This window comes from Lottia gigantea, assembly GCF_000327385.1.
Source record: "Lottia gigantea unplaced genomic scaffold LOTGIsca_124, whole genome shotgun sequence".
NCBI lineage: Eukaryota > Metazoa > Mollusca > Gastropoda > Lottiidae > Lottia > Lottia gigantea.
In genome coordinates this window covers 422,302-439,942 of record NW_008707309.1, presented here as the reverse complement: position 1 = coordinate 439,942, position 17,641 = coordinate 422,302, and the positions used below count along the sequence as shown (strand labels likewise).

General features: G+C 33.8%; 1 protein-coding gene across 1 annotated transcript in view; it reads left to right on the top strand.

Annotated features, from left to right (window-relative positions):
* The window catches only part of LOTGIDRAFT_138283 (hypothetical protein), a gene marked incomplete at both ends in the record, with an annotated part of 14,706 nt that extends 2,332 nt beyond the window's left edge, over positions 1–12,374 (top strand). The window contains 16 exons of the mRNA XM_009048557.1: positions 1,552–1,683; positions 2,418–2,520; positions 3,071–3,261; positions 3,575–3,691; positions 3,991–4,155; positions 4,281–4,462; positions 4,910–5,288; positions 5,595–5,968; positions 6,475–6,709; positions 7,195–7,328; positions 9,252–9,465; positions 9,886–9,996; positions 10,402–10,596; positions 10,993–11,103; positions 11,609–11,788; positions 12,163–12,374. Of these exons, the coding sequence (XP_009046805.1) occupies positions 1,552–1,683; positions 2,418–2,520; positions 3,071–3,261; positions 3,575–3,691; positions 3,991–4,155; positions 4,281–4,462; positions 4,910–5,288; positions 5,595–5,968; positions 6,475–6,709; positions 7,195–7,328; positions 9,252–9,465; positions 9,886–9,996; positions 10,402–10,596; positions 10,993–11,103; positions 11,609–11,788; positions 12,163–12,374 (3,035 nt within the window). The remainder of the gene's footprint in view (positions 1–1,551; positions 1,684–2,417; positions 2,521–3,070; positions 3,262–3,574; positions 3,692–3,990; positions 4,156–4,280; positions 4,463–4,909; positions 5,289–5,594; positions 5,969–6,474; positions 6,710–7,194; positions 7,329–9,251; positions 9,466–9,885; positions 9,997–10,401; positions 10,597–10,992; positions 11,104–11,608; positions 11,789–12,162) is intronic.
* Positions 12,375–17,641: the final 5,267 nt, after the last annotated feature.

Genomic DNA, 17,641 nt, shown 5'->3' with positions numbered 1-17,641 from the left:
TCTCTGTTTCATCTCGCAAACTTGAAATTTAACAGCCCAACTCTGAATATCTAAGATTTGTGACTTCAAAGTTAAATCCTATTTTTAATATTTCGAAACGATCTTAGAGCTAGGATGTCGTAAAATCAATTTTAGACGTTGAGAACCTAGGATATCCTAGAATCAATGTTAGAAGATGAGAACCTAGGATATCATAGAATCAATGTTAGAAGATGAGAACCTAGGATATCATAGAATCAATGTTAGAAGATGAGAACCTAGGAGATCCTAGAATCAATGTTAGAAGATGAGAACCTAGGATATCATAGAATCAATGTTAGAAGATGAGAACCTAGGATATCATAGAATCAATGTTAGAAGATGAGAACCTAGGAGATCCTAGAATCAATGTTAGAAGATGAGAACCTAGGAGATCATAGAATCAATGTTAGAAGATAAGAACCTAGGATATCATAGAATCAATGTTAGAAGATGAGAACCTAGGATATCATAGAATCAATGTTAGAAGATGAGAACCTAGGAGATCCTAGAATCAATGTTAGAAGATGAGAACCTAGGAGATCATAGAATCAATGTTAGAAGATAAGAACCTAGGATATCATAGAATCAATGTTAGAAGATGAGAACCTAGGATATCATAGAATCAATGTTAGAAGATGAGAACCTAGAATATCATAGAATCAATGTTAGAAGATGAGAACCTAGGATATCCTAGAATCAATGTTAGAAGATAAGAACCTAGGAGATCATAGAATCAATGTTAGAAGATGAGAACCTAGGCTAGAATCAATGTTAGAAGATGAGAACCTAGGATATCCTAGAATCAATGTTAGAAGATAAGAACCTAGGAGATCCTAGAATCAATGTTAGAAGATAAGAACCTAGGACGTCCTAGAATCAATGTTAGAAGATGAGAACCTAGGATATCCTAGAATCAATGTTAGAAGATAAGAACCTAGAATATCATAGAATCAATGTTAGAAGATGAGAACCTAGGATATCCTAGAATCAATGTTAGAAGATAAGAACCTAGGAGATCCTAGAATCAATGTTAGAAGATAAGAACCGAGGACATCCTAGAATCAATGTTAGAAGATGAGAACCTAGGATATCCTAGAATCAATGTTAGAAGATAAGAACCTAGGATATCCTAGAATCAATGTTAGAAGATGAGAACCTAGGATATCCTAGAATCAATGTTAGAAGATAAGAACCTAGGACATCCTAGAATTAATGTTAGAAGATGAGAACCTAGGATATCCTAGAATCAATTTTAGAAGATGAGAACCTAGGAGATCCTAGCACTAAGATTATTTCGTTAATTCAAATTATGAGAGCTCCTTCTTTAAATTGGAATTCTGGGGACCCTTTTTTTTAAATCTTGATGCTCTATCCCTTTTTTACATTTTGTGGGATCTCTGCCTATATTTTATCCCTTTATTTTACAATTAAGAGTGGTCTTTCCCTAAGTTGAAAATTTGTAGCACTCTCTCCCTTTGTTTTTACAAATTTTAATGGGAAATATTTATTGATTGATTTTGATTTTTCCAGCTCGACTGAGAATAACGAACATACGAAAAGACGACGAGGAAAATGACGATGGTGAATACGCTTGTATGGCAATCAATATGGACGTTCGCGATGTTAAACAGGGTTCCTTACACACAATCAAATCAAGAGGAGGTAATCATTTTTTAGTTAGAATAAATAGCTCTGAAAAACGAAGATCTAATTCTCATAATTTTTCACATGCTTCATTTTTATACGCCCACATCTCTCTATGTGGACGTATATTGTCGGCACACCTGTCCGTCCGTCAACATTTGCTTGTAAACGCTCTCAAAACTTCACTATCTTTGAAGGTGAATTGAGCATGGTTTTGAAGTCTGCATGGCTAATGATAGTAATTCGGTTGATATACTCTGCATCTCTGAGTCTTTATTTTAGTTTTCATCATGTTCTATTAGTACTATGTATTATATATCACTTTCTCTATTAATTGTTACCATGTATTATCATTTATAAGAAATATCCACCTTTCGTTTCTTTTTTGTATTTTTTTTGTAATTTCGTACCTTCTTCAAATGTACCATTGGTTGTATGATGCCTTTACTGGGTGTATTTTATACAATAAACTTATCTTATCTTATCTTATCTTTAGAGAATGGTTTGTGTTGGTAAGAATGTAAACACAAACATACATTATTTCTTTGGAATTTGTTTTTATTCAGGAGAATTTGGACATTATTAGTTGAGATTTCTATATATTTACAAACAATTAATCATTCATCAACTCAAAGTCATTAAAAGACATCAGTTTTAGTAAAATGGATGAAATTTGATATCCTAATGAATTAGGGAAGACAGTAATTGTGTTATTTATTTTATGTTAACTTCTGTCTGTCCTATAATTGTAGAAGTCGCTGTGCTGAACCAAGTAAGATATATGTGGGCCTCACCTTCCGACCATTTTGGTCTCTATGGCGATGAGTTCAAGCTGAAATGTATCTTCTCTGGAAAGTAAGTACTATTTTAGAATTTTTTTTGTGTTTTTGAAATGACCTTATCTTTGTGTTTTGTATCACTATGGTTTATTTACCCATCGAATTACGAATCAGGTGCATTTTATTTTCATTTTCAAACATTCACCATTCTCTCACAGCACTGTAATGTTTCATAAATTCGACACCAGAAGATAATAAATGATTTCATAATTTTGCTTTGAGGTTTCATCTTCACAATGTCAAGCTATAACAAACTTCATCTTCACAATGTCAAGCTATAACAAACTTCATCTTCACAATGTCAAGCTATTACAAACTTCATCTTCACAATGTCAAGCTATTACAAACTTCATCTTCACAATGTCAAGCTATTACAAACTTCATCTTCACAATGTCAAGCTATTACCTTCATCTTCACAATGTCAAGATATTACAAACTTCATCTTCACAATGTCTAGCTATTACAAACTTCATCTTCACAATGTCAAGTTATTACAAACTACATCTTCACAATGTCAAGCTATTACAAATTGTGTCTGATACCATTTCATTTTATATTTTTTCAGCCCGACCCCTGATGTTCACTGGACTAAAACTAAGGGAGGAAGTTTGCCGGACACTGTAAAAACGAGAAGTTTTGGCCAAGAGTTGGTGTTCAGCAGTTTGGAGTTTTCCGATGCCGGAGAATACGAGTGTTGGGCCACAAATACCCAGAGTACAAAACGTGAACTTCGAACTTTCAAAGTCAGGATTGAATGTAAGTCTGTTTTTTTAACATTCAATTACCACTCAATTGATCAAAGTCACAAGCCCCTCACACAAAACCAAGTACTAGTTGGGTATGGTAACTAAAAATGAAAGTGGTCGAACGCAACTCACAGCTCAGTTACTTGAGAGTTATGACAGCTATTCATATCCTTAAATAACTAGTGATTGCTATCGTGTGAGGGCATCTGTAACTAATTACAATCCATAAGTTCAATTCTTATGGATAAAACTGACGTGTACCAAATCCAATTAGCCTAATTACCACTCTGTCAACATTAATATGAAATGTTTTGTATTTTCAGCACGTCCATTTTGGGTAGTAGAACCAAAAGATGTAGAGATAGGAATCGGAGGAACTGCGAGATATACTTGTCTAGGAGAAGGAACCCCACCGCCAGTACGACATTGGTATATCAACAGTGTACTCTTTGAATGTAAGTCTGTTATATTATATTGAGGCCATCATTGTTAAAAACCACATTCCCCTATCACTGAATAGATAGCACCGTGGGTAACTTTATGTTAATAGCTTCGTATTTGGTGGTCGATTTGAACTAATGTCATACAAGTAATATTTATAACACAGTTTTTATGAGTTTATTAGGGTAGAGCTGTTTAAATAGGCTGACAAATTTAAACTTGTGATATTTTTCCCAGTTACGAACAGAAAAATATTACATAAATCTCAATTTGGTTATATTTAATTTTAAACTTTCAGCTGTTACTGATCCCCGAATCACTCAAGGGGGCCGTTTCCGTGTATTACGAGGTGGTGAAGCCGTGGAGTTGGTTAATGTAACTAGGGAGGATACTATGGTGATTCAGTGTAACGTGACCAATAAACATGGCTATGTTTTCAGTGACGTTTATCTTAATGTATTATGTAAGTTTTACTTTCTTGTATTTTTTTATGAAGTCAACAATATTAGTCCCATCTCACCCAGTTCAATTTACATTTTTTAGAATTTTTGAGATAATTCAAGACCTAAAATATTTTGAAATTTTCAGCTGAAGCTCCTACGATTATTCGTCCACCTGAGTTAGTGAAGGTAACAGCTGAGGGTTTGTCTGTGAATATATCGTGTGGGAACACGGGGAAACCTGACCCACAGGTCACATGGTATGTGGAAGGTCAGCAGATTACAGGTGGTCGTTATGTTACCCAACTTAACGGAGATCTACTAATAAAGGTAGGATTTTTAATCTGATAGAAAGTAAAGGTGTTAAAATGACTTGGAAAAATACCAGTTTGTCTCACATGACCATAATTAATTCATAATTAGCTAAATTAGAAGAGAATTACCAGCAGAATTCCAATGAGTGACCGATCAAGAAAGGTCAAAAAGTCTTTTTTTGTTTATCATGACTGTACATACATGGACATTTATGATTGGTTGAAACTCTTAATTATATGCAATAATAACATAATGATATGATTAAGAATATATGATAATTCATTAGAAACACCATTTAATCAAATAGTTTACTTAATTTGACACTAAAAAATAAGGAAACCCATCTTTAAACAGAACATTTGATTAGTTTTTTTAATTAGATTTTCTGACAAAAAAGACAAAACTTCTAAAATTGCATATATATATTTTCGTATTTTGAATTTTGAGTATTTTATTTTCTAGCAAGTGGTGCTGTCGGATGCGGGGGTGTATATGTGTGAGGTGGAGAATTCATACGGAAAGGCCAACGCTACGGGAACTTTGTCAGTTCGGAGAAAAACTTTGATTGAACAGGCTCCGTTGGATTTGGAAGTGAACGCTGGAACTGATGCCAAGTTTACGTGTTCAGGAACAACTGATCCTGAAGAAGTTCAAAATTTGCAAATCTTATGGGCGAAGGATAATAAACCAATCACAGCCAACGATCAGAGAATGACGACGAATATTCAGGATAATTCGTTGACTATAAGTGGTACGATTGTCCGTGATTCAGGAACCTATACCTGTATTGCCACCAACGGACTCGATGCCTACACCAAGTCAGCCATGTTGACTGTGAAAGGTAGATGTAGATTATTTTATGTATGGAGATAGGGAATATGTTTTGTTGATCCAGTTATCCATTACACTTTTGTTCATACATGAAGACTCATTGTGATTTTCTGTATTTTTTTTGTCTATTTTGAAAAGAGACACAAAGTTACACAAAGTTACACAAAGTTACACAAAGTTACACAAATAACAAAGATATTTGTACACCTTGAAGTTTGATTCATAACAAACACAAGCAGACCTATATATCGCTAGGGAGTAAAAATCCATTACATTTCAGTTTATTTTTACCATTCATTTTTTTAAATTATTTCAGATCGTCCAGATGCACCTACTAATGTAATTATAAAAAGCTGTGTGGATGGTGGAAACGCTACCATGAAATTTACACCTGGTAGCTATAACAACGCTCCTATTCAATACTTCGTCGTCCAGTACAACACATCTTTTAATCCCGACCAATGGAATTTTGGATTGAAAGCGCAACCAACGGAAACGGACGTTACGCTTCCTTTATCACCATACGCTAACTTCACATACCGAATCGTAGCCTACAACAAAATAGGCGAAAGTGATCCCAGTTTTCCCTCGGATAAGAAATGTACTACTAGCGCTAAACTGCCCAGTAAAAATCCAGAAAATGTACGAACCATTGGATATCGGAAGAATATGTTATATATGGAATGGACAGTAAGTATTATATTTCATGGCCGTGATTTAAATACGTGTTATTTTTCATCATTGGAAGTAGGTAGATAGAATGCTTCTTTTTATTTGCCTAGAATATAAGGTACAGAAGAGAAGGATGTAACCTGTAAGATATAGAAAGGTAAAACTCTATTTCAGGGTTTCTCAACTGGCGATGTATGTTGCATTTCAGATCTTGTAAAGTGTATACAAGAAATTTCAGAAATGAAGAAAGATTAAATGAAAATGAAAAAACTTCAGAGGGCTGTCTCTGTATATATGTATTTTACTGTAATTTTAAATAGGCTTATTGAGGATATTTTTCAGCTTTTAAAACACCCAAAAACCCTTCAGCTTCTGGGGTTTTGAACCCATTGACTAGATTTGTGGCGCTTTAGCAATTCCAGACCTGAAAAGTGGCGATTTGGCTCATTGACTTGAGAAACACTGCTCTGTTTCATAAGATAAAGAACAGTAGGATGTAAATTTTTCTGAATTTTCTTTTTCAGCCAATGCCTCAGATTCAACATAATGGTCCAGGATTTCAATACAACTTACAACTCAAACGTCAGGGTGACCCTGATACATCAACAAGGGTCGAAACTTTCAGCGATTGGAGGATTGACCATTTTGAACTGCCTACAGGCGACACCTATAAACCTTACGAAATTCTTCTGAAAGCTAAAAATGCTCAGGGAGAAGCTGGAAACGCTAAAACTATTATTGGATATTCAGGGGAAGATAGTAAGTAGTGTATTTTAAAAGTCAAAAGTTTTTGAATTTTTTAAATTAAATGCTTCACTGACAAAAAATCACTGATTTACGCTTACCGTTGCCATGGGAACACTTTTGAGTAGGTAAAATTTACTCGTTTCACTTAATCTTATTTCATTTTTTTGATAATTAACAAAAAGATTTGTCACAAGAGAAAAACAGAAAACAATGAAGCTGAGATTAAGTTTAAAACCAAGAATTTTTTTTGACAATTACAAAATAATGCATAGTTTTACATCCCTACAAATTTAAGACAAAACCACTAAATTTGTTCCTTACAAAACAAAGCCTTCACAGTAAAAATCTGTGACAATTTAAGCCCTATTGACTTAATAGTTGTTAGGAGGGGGGGGGGGGGATTGTGATTGAGTGTGGAAGACAGGCCAGATGTAGAAGACACTCAATAAACCAAGTAGAAGGATGAAAAATTTAGGTTTAATTTTTGAATATTCCAGTTCCGCAGATAGAACCGAGTAATTTCCAGACAGTGATGATTAACGATACCTCGGCTACTGTGTCGTGGAGTTTTGATCTAAATACTATCGGAATGTTAGATACTCCAATACGAGGGGAGTTTAAAGGTTTTAAGGTAAGAAAGTTAAATGTTGAACTATTGGATTTAAAACGTCATTTAATGTCATTAGTCAAAGAATTATATAAAATGTCCAGTTATGAGTTCTGTTTGGTGTGTCTTTCAATTTCTTTTCATTATCCCAGTAATTAACAGAACAGAAGAATAAAAGATAAAAGGATAATCGCACAATTCATTAACTTCATGTCTTTTCTGTGTAAAACACAATAATACTTGAAAACAATACAAAACAGTAGCTCTTCATTTCATTAGTCCAATAAGATACAGAACAGTAGGATATAAAACTCTATTTCATTTCATTAGTTCAATAAGGTACAGAACAGTAGGATATAAAACTCTATTTCATTTCATTAGTCCAATAAGATACAGAACAGTAGGCCATAAAACTCTATTTCATTTCATTAGTCCAATAAGATAAAGTAGGATATAAAACTCTATTTCATGTCATTAGTTCAATAAGATACAGAACAGTAGGATATAAAACTCTATTTCATTTCATTAGTCCAATAAGATACAGAACAGTAGGCCATAAAACTCTATTTCATTTCATTAGTTCAATAAGATACAGAACAGTAGGATATAAAACTCTATTTCATTTCATTAGTCCAATAAGATACAGAACAATTAGTTCAATAAGGTACAGAACAGTAGGATATAAAACTCTATTTCATTTCAATAGTCCAATAAGATACAGAACAGTAGGATATAAAACTCTATTTCATTTCATTAGTCCAATAAGATACAGAACAGTAGGATATAAAACTCTATTTCATTTCAATAGTCCAATAAGATACAGAACAGTAGGATGTAAAACTCGTATTTCATTTCAATAGTCCAATAAGATACAGAACAGTAGGATATAGAACTCGTATTTCATTTCAATAGTCCAATAAGATACAGAACAGTAGGATGTAAAACTCGTATTTCATTTCATTAGTCCAATAAGATACAGAACAGTAGGATATAAAACTCTATTACATTTCAATAGTCCAATAAGATACAGAACAGTAGGATGTAAAACTCGTATTTCATTTCAATAGTCCAATAAGATACAGAACAGTAGGATATAAAACTCGTATTTCATTTCAATAGTCCAATAAGATACAGAACAGTAGGATGTAAAACTCGTATTTCATTTCAATAGTCCAATAAGATACAGAACAGTAGGATGTAAAACTCGTATTTCATTTCAATAGTCCAATAAGATACAGAACAGTAGGATGTAGAACTCTATTTCATTTCATTAGTCCAATAAGATACAGAACAGTTGGATATAAAACTCGTATTTCATTTCAATAGTCCAATAAGATACAGAACAGTAGGATGTAAAACTCGTATTTCATTTCATTTGTCCAATAAGATACAGAACAGAAGGATGTAAAACTCTATTTCATTTCATTAGTCCAATAAGAACAGTAGGATATAAAACTCTATTTCATTTCATCGCCCAATAAGAACAGTAGGATATAAAACTCTATTTCATTTCATCACCCAATAAGAACAGTAGGATATAAAACTCTATTTCATTTCATCACCCAATAAGAACAGTAGGATATAAAACTCTATTTCATTTCATCACCCAATAAGAACAGTAGGATATAAAACTCTATTTCATTTCATCACCCAATAAGAACAGTAGGATATAAAACTCTATTTCATTTCATCACCCAATAAGAACAGTAGGATATAAAACTCTATTTCATTTCATCACCCAATAAGAACAGTAGGATATAAAACTCTATTTCATTTCATTAATCCAATAAGAACAGTAGGATATAAAACTCCATTTCATTTCATTAGGACAATAAGATACAGAACAGTAGGATATAAAACTCCATTTCATTTCATTAGTCCAATAAGAACAGTAGGATATAAAACTCTATTTCATTTCATTTAGTTTTTATTTGACTATATTAACAGATTCAGTATTGGCAAGAGAATTTTAAGGAGTATACAATCAGAGAGTATGATGTTACAGCTGAGGAATCCCTGAAGCATGCCCAGGGGAACACCATCACGGCTGTGGTCAAAAATCTCCTGCCCTTTACTCAGTTACAGATGAGGATATCGGTCATGAATAATTTCTACGTCGGTCGACCTACGGATGTTATCAGTTTCCAAACAGGCCCAGGAGGTAAGGATACACACTTGTTACCAGTCTTATGTTTAAAGGAATACCACATCTTTGTTCATTCTATAACTCTTGGAAAGTGGGGGTACAAATAGAGGGCAGAGTTACTAAATGGGGGACACAACTGACAGGGTTGGGAATCCAAATGGGGTAGTGCTGTGGAATTGCCAAAGAGTCAAGCTAGTTTTTTATGGAGCTTCTTGGAGATTCTGCCCAGAAGAAATTTGATGGGTCATTCTGACACATATTTTGGGTCAAATTTTTGTAAATATTATTTTGTAACCTGTTTAAAATGATTAGGAGGTAGACATATACTATTACTCTAGGGGGCAGTGTATCTGGAGAGTTTTTGAGATTTACTCTCCAGATTTATTCAAGAGCAATTTGAGTTCAAATATTGTTATAAATCTGTTTCTGTTCCAGTATCTGGTCCTGTAGAAAGATTTGCAGCTCAGAGTATTGGTAATAACCATTTTAACTTGGAATGGAACGAACCACTGGATAAAAATGGATATATTATTGGATATGACATAGGTACGTAGAGTTTGTTATATATCCCTGTCACTGTGCAGGTCAGAGGGGCTAACGGGAAACTAGTTTGCAGACCTTATTCTCTGTGGCTTAATCCTTGCAGATTTGTGATGGAATTTTCAACTAATTGATGCTAGATGGAGAGATTTTGGATGGAAAAATGGTTGTATGTGTAGGAAAATAGACAAGGGCACTGTCTGGTATAGGCTGTACAAATGAACAATTCCTTTGCAAATTAGAAATTAAAAACAAAAGGCTAATGCCTCTGACGAGACAAAAATACTTTCATTGCACACTGCATGGCATTGCCTGTTGCCTTCATTCCAATTTGAAGCAAGAATTCATTTTATTTGCCTCTTGCCATATGATTTCTAAATGCAATAAAATTATTATTATTATTATCACTAGGCTATCAGACGGTAAATGGATTAGATTTGGGTAAGATGCAGGATCGAGAACCTCAAATACAAGATTCATTAACAACAATGGCTATGTTGAGTGGTTTATTAGCTAATTCGAAATATCGGGTGTATATTTGGGCGAGAACTGTTCAAGGTCGAGGTGATGGATATTTTATAGAATTAACAACAACTGCTCCTGGAAGTAAGTAGATAACTCTGTTGTCAAGGCATCAGAGAACCATTTTCTTGTGTGCTTTATTCTTTCTCTTTTGTATGTTTGTTAAATAGTTTATAAACAATATACTGGTAGTCCAAATATTTGAATAACGTCTTGTTTCAGCTTTTTCTTTAACCTTTCAGAATTTGAATTTTGTCAACTTGGGAAGGGTGGATTTGTGGGGTGGGAGGGTTTGTAAATTGAAAATTGTATATTTAAGATACAAAAATGAGAGGAGGTCACATGGAACTTCATATTTTTTAAAGAGTTACTGTTAAATATAGTTCAAAATACACAAATTAGGAAATTAACAGCAGAATTTCTTGTCTCCTTTGCATAATGTCTAACCAAGTTATGGAACCTTATTTTCAGGCCCAGAAGCGCCAAGATACACGATAGAATCAGTCGGAGAACATTACGTGAATGTTACGTGGTGGTTAAACACTTACGTTAAATCAGGAACCGTTATTTTCGTTGAATACAAGAAAGATGGTATGTACGGACTTTGGTTTATGTTTGAAATTAGTTTTAAATATGCAAAACTTTTAATTTCATTTGAGAATTATAAAAGTTTATTGAAAGACTCTATGACTGAGAAAAGTAAATGATGGTTGTGGGTTCTAATTTTGATTGACATGCAAAAACAACTTTTTTGAGTTGTGTCAATTATCTCAGCTGTAAATGGGCAGAAATGGTGGTGCCCAGGGGTTATGGGTATGACTAGTTGGGAAAGGGGGCCCCAGTGCAAATACAAAATACATCGTTCAGGAAATATCCCCTCAAAGTGTAAAGAACATGCGAAAAAATGCTAAATTTAATAGGGGGTGAAAGCTGACACCACTCTGACTCTCGGAAGCACAGGTACACGCATCAGAATTTTTCTTACCTTGATGACAATCCAACTCGCTTCTGAGTGAGCTATTTCACTATAAGTTTAGAGATCACATTGCATAATACAACATGATATTGTGTACAATATTTAATATTTATAATTTAGGTGCGTCTGAATGGTTGAAATCAACTGATGAAGTCATCAATACGTGGAAGAATATAACAGACCTGGAATCAGGGACTACTTACGAAATCAGAGTCGTGGCTACTAACGGAAAACAACGAACAGAATCTGGTACTACTGAGGTGACCACTCTCGGTGTTGGTAAGTTGATTTTATTACCAGGTCTATCTCGTCTGTTCACATATTTCTGGAACAAGAGGTTTCACATCTTCACTATGTCAAGGTATTACGAATTACCACTTATACCTTGATATCATTTAGCACTTAACTTGTTTGAAAGTTAACATCCTGCTAACTTGGATTTATTTCCAATGTGAGAGTTGAATATATAGCCAATCAAATGCTTTGTTACAGAGAACAATGAAAGAAATGGCAGATGAGAACTAGTAGTTTAACACTCAGTCATATCGTTAACAGTATTATTGTTTGATTGGAAAGAAAAAAAATTAAAAGATCAATAGACATTTTGATAACGTTTCCCTGATTGTACACTGCATAACTTGGAGATAATTCATAATTCATATTCAAATTTTTAGCTGCTGCATCTGCTCTGGTAGCGAATATTGGTTGGTTTATTGGAATGTTGCTAGCGGTGATAATAGTTATAGCAATAGGAGTGGGTGTATATTGCTGTGTCAAGGCTGGAATGGGATTTAAACGTGTTGCCACGGAGGAGCCTCGAGACGCGCCTTATAGCGGTGTCTCCTACGCAGGTATTAGTACTTTACTTTACGCCCTATGTTCCTGACTATCGTAACATCGTTGTTGTGTTTCTACGTAGAAGGTAGTAGTATTAACCCTGTTTATTTCAGTGGCTCAACTACCATAGTCCACAGGCCCTCACCCCCTTCATCACACCCCCAGAAACAAAACTACAAAATTGAAATAAAAGTAACAAAATAGAAGTAGAATATCTATATATCTTAGTGTTTTATTTTAATACATGAATAAAATAGACTGAAAATCTTTAAATCTTCCATTAACAGACATTAATTAACTTACAGAGGTGATTCAGAATGCAGGAGGGCATGTGTTGAAAGAATGTCCAAGTGCAGGGACCCCAACCTACGTCAGTCCACGGGCCCCCTATTCTAGTTGAGCCACTAGTTTATCTATCCATTTTTCTGTCTCTTATTTTATTCTTTTGATATCCCTCTATGAACACAGGTGTAAAAATTGGTTCTTTCTCTGAATGTTTAATTCAGTTCTGTAGCCAGACTTTATTGTTCTGAGTGGCAAGTAATATATCATGGTTTATATTGTAGCTACAGTCCTGCTATAGGTTTACTATTAGACTTGGCCGTTTCTGAGCATTCTAGAATATTTTATTTAATATTGTATGAATGAAGTCTATCTATAGCTTGAATTATGTTTAATCCTGGTTTTAAGATATTTCTATATTGGCTGTTGTTATTTATATAGAATGTAGATTATTAAAAGGGGAGTGTGTACCAGCTTCATAAAAACAGAAATTCTGAACTGTCTCTGACAAAGACTATATTAATATCGGAGTTTTCAAGATTATTGACACCCCAATAGGGGTCAACTGTGTAGATTTATTTTAAAAGAAATTTGGCTCCATAGAGGGAGTAATCCTTGTTTTATGAACTTTGATTGGTTAGAACTTTTTCAAAACATTCAGATCTGCACATTTTTCGCTCAGTAATATCCTGTTTTAACTCTACTTTTAGACTATTAGATAGGTGCACACTCCCTGTTTAATATCTTGGCTGTGATATTATTTATAGCTGCAATATTTAATATAAAAAATAACGTAATCTTCAGTTAAATATCGCTGGTAATTCCATCAGGTTGTATTTACTATTTGACTTTTGAAGTTTTTAAGCAGGTCCCAAGAGCGGTCTTGGTCGGAGATTTTTGAATATTGAGTAAAAATCTTGCCCGTGCCTCCACGACAAAATTTGTCTTCAAAAGGAGTTATAACATCAAACAAGTTTGATAATTGTCTCCGAAAGTTTTATCGTCTGCAAGACAGAAAGTTGTCATCCAATCAGATTCCCTTTCCTTTCAATTGTATGCTCTTCACATGATTATCGACATGATGGAAAACGACCAACTGGAGATTTTTGTCTCCTCGTGTGCCCGTGCCAGTTGTTGAAATTCAAGAGAAGACTCTAATTGGCGACAAAAGCCTCCGACCAAAAAGCCTCCGACCAATACCGCTCGTGTGCCCGCACCTTTAAGTAACAAAGTTCAATCCTAACGTTACTTAAGGAACTTTTTAAATGCTTGGATTGCCGAACTGTGTCTAACTATTTCAATATTTTGAGGTCAATTCGGTGAATACAACCCTTTTTTTTAATTTTAACCAATCACAATGTGACCTTCCTGCACCTGATTTACTTATTCATATTTTTGTAGTCATATCCCTAAGTCAGGAACATAAACAATATTTTTCATATTTTTTTAGTAGTTTTTTTTTATATGAAAATTCTGTTTTCTGTCCTAGTTTTAGGGCTATTTAGATTGATGACCACAAAATGTCAGCTCTTGGAAAGATTGGAAAAAGCCAGGCCCTAGTTGCATTCAAAATTCACAAGTTAAATTTTTTTTACAAATTATATTTAAAAATTCAATGGTTTTGTTTCTCACTTTCAGAGTGATTCAAAACTTGGTTTCTCTCCTCTATCAGTATATCAAGGACACTTATACCTTCTATTAACACCATTCTAATTTACATCAAAAACCTGAGACTCAGACGTCAAATCATAATGGTGTAAATTGATGGTATAAGTATAGTTTTATAGACACAGCTCTATTGCTGAATGCCATTCAAAGACTTTATAAGTATTAAATAACGGAACTCAATTTTATGGTATACTACTCCTTAGTTTTATTATACACTACTTTTCAACAATCTACATTCTTGTACCATATTTCCTAACTTCATCTAAAGATGACAATGTAGATTGTTGAAACGTAGTGTGTAATAAAACTAAGGAGTAGTATACAGTCCGTTATTTAATGTGATCTCTACCCCTAAATGTCGCTAAAGGATTATATATAAGTACTCTTATTGATGCACAGACACGGCTAGAGAAGTCCCAAGTTAAATGTTTTAGAGATTTTGTTATTAAGTATTGACTTTGTAAGACAGTAACTAATTATGTTTGTTATTTTCTATCAGATACTAAACGATTACCAGCGAAAACAGGAGAACCTGGGGGACATCACAATGATTATTATGATGACAGAGACAGGTATGTTTTCACTCATCATCACTTTTAGAGAGCCCACACGCTTGAGTTTTACCAAGTGAAGCCGCTTTTTGAAAGTCTATTTTGCTACTGGTGTTTACAGGCAATGCTAAATCACTTTGAGTTTACCCTAGTTACATCCCTTTGGAGAGTTTCAGACCCTGAAGTCCACAATGTTTCAAATCAAATTCCTCATTGTCCACTGCATGGCATTGTTTGTCTTCATTACCCCAATCAGGAACAACCTATCATCTTGAGGTAGTGTATAATGATTTTTATTATTTTTCAGTTATAATGACTATGATCGTCATAGCGACCGTCCACCTAGTTACAAAGACTACGCAGATTATGACAAGCGAGACGGATATAGAGATAGCTATGGAGACAGACGTGATAGTTATGATCGTGATGAATATGGTCGAGATGAAAAACGTGATAGTTATGCTGACAGATACAGTTACCATAGTGATGAGAATCGTGATAGAAACAGTTACCGTGATGACCCTTATGATGCTGACTACAACCGTCAAAATTCCGGACCAAACGAACCTGCCAGCGATTATCGTGAACCCAACAAGTTTGATAGTCACGGTGCTCACCGCACCTATGATGATCAGGTTGCCTATAGCGACAGATCCAGTCGTTATTCTGATCGCTATGACGATCTCCCCCCACCTCGTCCAACAGGTGGAGCATCAGCCAGTTCATCTTTCGTGTAAAAAATCGTCTGAATCTTAGATTTTGTATCGCATGACCATTGGGTCTTCAATTTTAAGGCAACAATGTGTTTGAGGCATATCTCTTCGCATAGTCCTGTGTTCTTTGACACTGGTGCAAAGTTAATCACTAAATTTGGGTTTTTTATGCTTGCCCTATAAGTTTCAATTGTAATTTTTTTTTAAGGCGATTTTCTGAATACAGCTTTACGTGTTTCACACAAATGTAAAATAAATAGCTTAGATTTTTAATGATGGTTTTTTAATTTTATTTATCCTTTTTGACTATTGATTCATGAAAAATTGAAATTGCTTTCTATAGTTTAATTATATTTTATCTGTAGACTTTCAGTAAATACTTTTTTAATCGTACGTTTTATCCAATTTTATGAGATTGCATTATTTTTTATTCCAATAACTGATGCATATCGTGATACTGAGTAATAACAAACTTCAGAATCTGTGTAATATTTCTATATCTCTCTGTAATCATTCCTTTCAAGAACTATTTTATCTGTGAAAAACCTTGGTGTGTTATGATAAATGTTCTAAAGTTATTATTTTCTCCAATATGAATTTTAAAGTGCTAAAACTGCATAAATAAAGGCACGGTTGGTTAGTGGACACCCTGATGACCACCTATAGCCTACTTTCATTTTGTATATATTATGTCCCTATTGTAGATATACTAGGTGCATATCATTAATTAGATTTTAAGCTTTAACGAGCTATGTTTTAATTAACAATTATCATTCCAATTAATTAATACCATCTGTGATTGGTTTAACTTCAGTTTATTTTGAACTGTTGAATTTGCATTCCAAATGCTTAGTTTTAGTTGGATAATATTGTAAATATTTTCATTTCATTTAAATAAAATATGTCTAATAAACACAGATACATTACATTGCACAGGAAATAGCTGAAATAAGCTAGTAAAATATTTAGACAGTGGACAATGGAGTACACTACAAGAAAAACTGGAAATAAGTCCATCAATTTTTTTTAAATAAGATATTTTTACACTTATTTTAATTTTTTGGATTATTTTTGGATTTTGAAGCTAATCACCTGGTAATCTATATTGATGCTGATTCCACCTCCATTATTATTAATAATTGTACATATTTCAATTTCATTCTATTTAGAATTTTTTATAAAAATAATATTAATCAATTTTATATTCAGTATATTTTTTAATAAAAACCTTTTTCTTATAAAAAATAGATTCATTTTATTTCTATTAATCTAGCTATGTGGAAAACTAAAGAGGTCTATACTTAAATTTTATGTTAAAAAAAAACCCATGCTACATAAGCTGGATTTTTCTGGCCATAGTGATGCCATTCGGAAGGGGATGACATTGAAAAAGCGTCCAGTCATTAGAATGTGCATTTTAAAGATTCTTGAACAGTTGGAATTGGAAGAGAAGGATTATACCTTAGCGTTGCCTGTCTTCATTTGAAGTAGGCTGTAAAACATTCATTAAACTGCGAGTCAATGCTGTGACCATAGAGTAATTAATTTATCTAATGTAATTTTCAGCTAAATTGACTCAAATACAAGTTAGCTCATCTTGGAATCAAATAGTTACTTTTCATGCTACTTGAAAGGTGACTGTTGTAGTCAAGGTATAAGACGAAGTTTGTAACAGTCACTAGTCAATACATATCACTATCAAGAAATAATTCAAAAGAAACAAATCAAATCATAGAACTATATACTGTTCTGTGATCAAATATAACAAGTTAACTGTTGTCTGAAGTATTGTATTGTTAAATAGAGTTGCGCCCCTTACACTGCAATATACTGAGTCTATAACCTCAGCACACTGTCACGTGACTGTTTACCTGTCTAGAATCGACTTGACTTTACCTGTGCGTAGAGAAAATCTGTAGTTTCTTGAACCATTTGGTTTGCGAAGGTATGTAGCATTAACAGAGGTAGAGTTTGGAGTTCCTGGGTCGTTGTGATTTAGGCTCTGTGTCTGTTGATTGTATTTTAATAGACTCGGCACACCGACTTGCTGTATGATACGAGCACATGTTGACGTTGTAGGCCTACCTTTGTAAATACCAGAA